Source organism: Haliotis rufescens, unplaced genomic scaffold (assembly GCF_023055435.1).
Source record: "Haliotis rufescens isolate VD_foot unplaced genomic scaffold, xgHalRufe1.0.p SCAF_19, whole genome shotgun sequence".
Classification (NCBI taxonomy): Eukaryota; Metazoa; Mollusca; class Gastropoda; order Lepetellida; family Haliotidae; genus Haliotis; species Haliotis rufescens.
This window is the reverse complement of record NW_025963879.1, coordinates 20,337,539-20,341,214: the sequence shown is the minus strand read 5'-3', so window position 1 is coordinate 20,341,214 and position 3,676 is coordinate 20,337,539. Positions and strand designations below refer to the sequence as shown.

The following is a 3,676-nucleotide window of genomic DNA, read 5'->3' as shown; positions in this document are numbered from 1 at the left end:
TGTTCTATCATGTCGTCATTTTGAGAGATTTGAATATACACTTGCAACTTGATGACGTAACATATTGGATGACAATATTATTTGAAAAGGAAGTATCTAGTGAGTCGTTCGCCATAGATGTAGCTGGGGTACGCAGATAAACGCGGTGGCCGAACAGTCGCATTCAAAAGTGAGAGAGCTATGACAATGGGTATTGGGAGAAAAGGTACAGATAATCAACATGGGGATTGTGAGAAAAAAACAAACTTAACCCACCTGTTCATAAAATGGACTTATCTGACAATGCCGAGGTCAAATTCTATTCAGGGAAGTTATCATTATTAAAGTTAAGGTAACTATTCTTAAAGCTTGCGCATTTTATCAACACGATGTTGGTATCTCATAAAAGGAAGAAACGAATAGTGGGATATTATCGTAAAATAAAATACTGCAAGGAGATTCAACCATGAGGGCGCCGTTTAATCCTTAAGTATCACAGGGATATATGTAGGTTAAAACTATGTACAAGTAATGATGCAGAATTATGGATATCGATCAGAATCACACTAACACCTCTTTTAGAATATAATATGAACATATGTTCATATATATTCAAATGTCAGTGTATGCGCACGTTCAATATATTGTAACAAATGTTATATTTGAGATAACACTTACTGAGTACAGTACAGATTCTCGTACTTTTTGGGTGGAGTCCCGTCCGGGATTCGAACCCACACTGCCAGAATGAGGCACCTAATCACCAGCACACACAGTCAGCGATATGACCCACTCAGCCACCGAGTACGAGAATCTGCACTTTACTCAGAAAGCGTTATCCCAAATATAACATTTGTTGCATTTAACCACTTTCTGAATGGCACTGTGTGTTAATCGTTCAATATATATTGTCAAACACATATTTATAGTCATATGTGACAGTGTTTTCTCTGACTATTGTTGGCATTCATTTGTAGCATGTCCTTGATCATGACACTTCCAGCATACCTGTTCTGCTTTACTGTGAGCAAACAGACATGCCTTTTGATGTCGGCAAAAAATACCTAAGACAATGTTGTTGCACATGACGGTCTTGTACTTATACAAATTGTCCTGGGTCTTATTTGTAACATATTCATTCCGCTTTTCCAAGAACAACTTTTCTTGTTCCGTGTGAGAATGTTTACATTTTCTACCACTGTCACACTGAAAATGATATTCACAAGGGGTAGTGTACCGCTGGTGCTGTTTGCGCTGTTTGCGCTTAACTTGCTCAAATGGAACCTCGGTTTGTTCGGTGAGTATGGATTGGTGGCTACTGCTTCTTGGAAGTACAGGATCCTGGTATTGTTGATGGGTCATTTTCTGTGTTGTATCGTGTTGTGTGGCCCCGCTCGGTGATATTCGACCAGAGGTACAATCGGGATTACTTTCTCCATCAGCAGGTCCGAGGACTTTGTCAGTGCCAGATATGTTGGCAGTGGCAGCGGATGGGGTTGACATTCCATCGGCATCTTCACACCCCAGAACAGTATACCTGTTAAAACATAGATCGGGAGCTGTGTCCTTGCCGGGAGTGCTCTTAATGTAGTCAAAGTATGTCAGAACTTGTTCGCATAATTTAGGTACGCATAGAGTTTCTAGTTTTGGCTTATAGAGCTTTAAGGGAGTATCGTCATCCAAAGTTTTATCTTTGGACATGAGGAACAGGATTGCTAGGTCCTGACCCATAGCAGCCTCTGATGACTTTCGAAGTAGCCAGGCATGTTGCCAAGGCCATTTGAACTTATCAAGGGTTTTCTTTAACTCCATGAGTTCTTTGTTTTTCTCACCTTGAAGCTGTCTGACGCAATTTCGTAGCACGATCCCACGACTTAACAGCTCATTTCTGAAATGTTTGGACATAGTAAACCTTTCAGTGGTAAAAGTAAAATTATCGAAATAATCTGGATGTGAAAGATCATGAGTTGTCATTAATTGAGGATTTTTATCGCGAAGACGCTTAAGGTCTCCACCTAAATTCTTTTCCAATGCCCAAACCTCTACATTCCACCTTTTCTGGATAGCCTTTTCAATGCATGGAGACATGTCATTGTCACCGCTAACTATAACAACGGTAGATCCATCTTTCCTGTTTTCAGTATCATAAACTAATGCTGTCACATCAGCAACAATTTGGGTATCAACTTTTTTCTCTTTGTTTGTCCACTCACTTCTCTTGTGTTTCTTGATTTGCCAACCCTTTTCCTCTATTTTCTTCCATACTGTGTCTATTGGCGGCGGCTCTGATCCATACAAAGTTGCATTGTTCACCACTCTTCCATTGCTTATCAAATTAGCTAACCTTCCAACATCTATTCTCAAGCGAGGGTCTTCTGTAAACATTTTGTTGAGCCTATGTCCTTTCACCTTTTTGGCTTCTATCCATAAATTGGAATCGTCCAGAAAGATCCATATGCCTTCAGCAGTCATATCGGATTAACAATCTGCAATTGCAATGAATTTATATCTATGAGGGTAAAGTTATATATGCTTCAAAGTGCTTTTAATTTCAGTTTACACCAAGTAAGACCATCCATAATACTTTCTATGTTTCTCATTTCAACTCACTTTTTGAATTTTATTTAATATTCTAAATAAGGCTGAGCTTTTAGGAGGTAAAGCTGAAGTTTGTTCGTTTGTTATTTAACGCCGCACTCAGCAATATTCCAGCTATATGACGGAGGTCTGTAAATAATCGAGTCTTGACCAAACAGTCCAGTGATTTACATCATGAGCATCGATCCAGGCAATTAGGATACGATGACATGCATCAGCCAAGTCAGCGAGCCTGACCACCCGATCCCGTTAGATCCCGTTACGACAAGCATAGTCGCCTTTTACGGCAAGCATGGGTTGCTGAAGACATATTCTACCCCAGATCTTCGAGCTGAAGATTCATATACACATATTATGTATTCATATAGGTAACAGCTTACTCACCTTAGTGCGCCTCACTATACCAGACTGTATATACCAGACTGAGTGTTGAACTTAAATATGGCTACTTGCCTTACGTCATGCCTTAACTTATGTGTTCCAGTCATAGGCATGACTGTGTGTATCAAAATAGGCATACAATAGCGTGTTATGAATGTAGGGCATTATCAAGTGACTATGTCACACTGTTTGTAATTTGACCTTCACAGCATTATGAATTCATAATCACATTTGCGCTGTATTACCTTGCTGCGCACCGTATGCCACTGTGAATGGGTCATTGTTTTTTACAAGGAAGGTTTGAATTGCGTGTTTATCTATGTAGTCGACTCGGGGTTGTATTGCGTAAATTGATGTATTTATAACCGTGAGTGGTGGGTAGGGGCAATTAGTAGGGTGTGTGTGTGTGTGTTGGGGGGGTGGGGGGGGGACCTGACGTAGTACCTACCTTTGTAGTCATATATTGCACATGCAGGTTTTGCCCTTATTTCTGTAATGAAATGAACTTTAAATTAAACTTCATTAATTTTTTTCTATAATCAGAATTTATCAACGGGCGCCTTATAGACCATTTTAGCGAAGGAAACACCAGAAAACATCTGACCTTTGCCATAAATCTATATTGTTCTGCTGACTAATGTCTGGAGTATGATTTGTGAACGCAGTTTTATGTAAGGAAATAGGATGTGGGGGAGCTAGTTAGATCATCAGCAAAACA

The 3,676-nt window shown here is 39.8% G+C and overlaps 1 protein-coding gene across 2 annotated transcripts; it reads right to left on the bottom strand.

Moving 5' to 3' along the window:
• Positions 1 to 773: 773 nt before the first annotated feature.
• LOC124137546 lies at positions 774 to 3,050 on the bottom strand. 2 transcript variants are annotated; one of them, XM_048398750.1, is made up of 3 exons: positions 2,962 to 3,050; positions 2,193 to 2,465; positions 774 to 1,867 (listed from the first exon to the last, which is right to left on the bottom strand). In XM_048398750.1, the coding sequence occupies exons 2-3, from the start codon at positions 2,240 to 2,242 to the stop codon at positions 934 to 936; spliced, it is 984 nt and encodes a 327-aa protein (XP_048254707.1). In that variant the 5' UTR covers positions 2,243 to 2,465; positions 2,962 to 3,050; the 3' UTR covers positions 774 to 933. The 2 variants fall into 2 exon arrangements, with proteins under 2 accessions (XP_048254707.1, XP_046359850.2); XM_046503894.2 differs by having other exon boundaries at positions 774 to 2,465.
• Between the last annotated feature and the right edge of the window lie 626 nt (positions 3,051 to 3,676).

Coding starts and splice junctions, on each gene's coding strand:
- LOC124137546 (XM_046503894.2), bottom strand. CDS start 2,451: ATGACTGCTGAAGGCATATGGATCTTTCTGGACGATTCCAATTTATGG.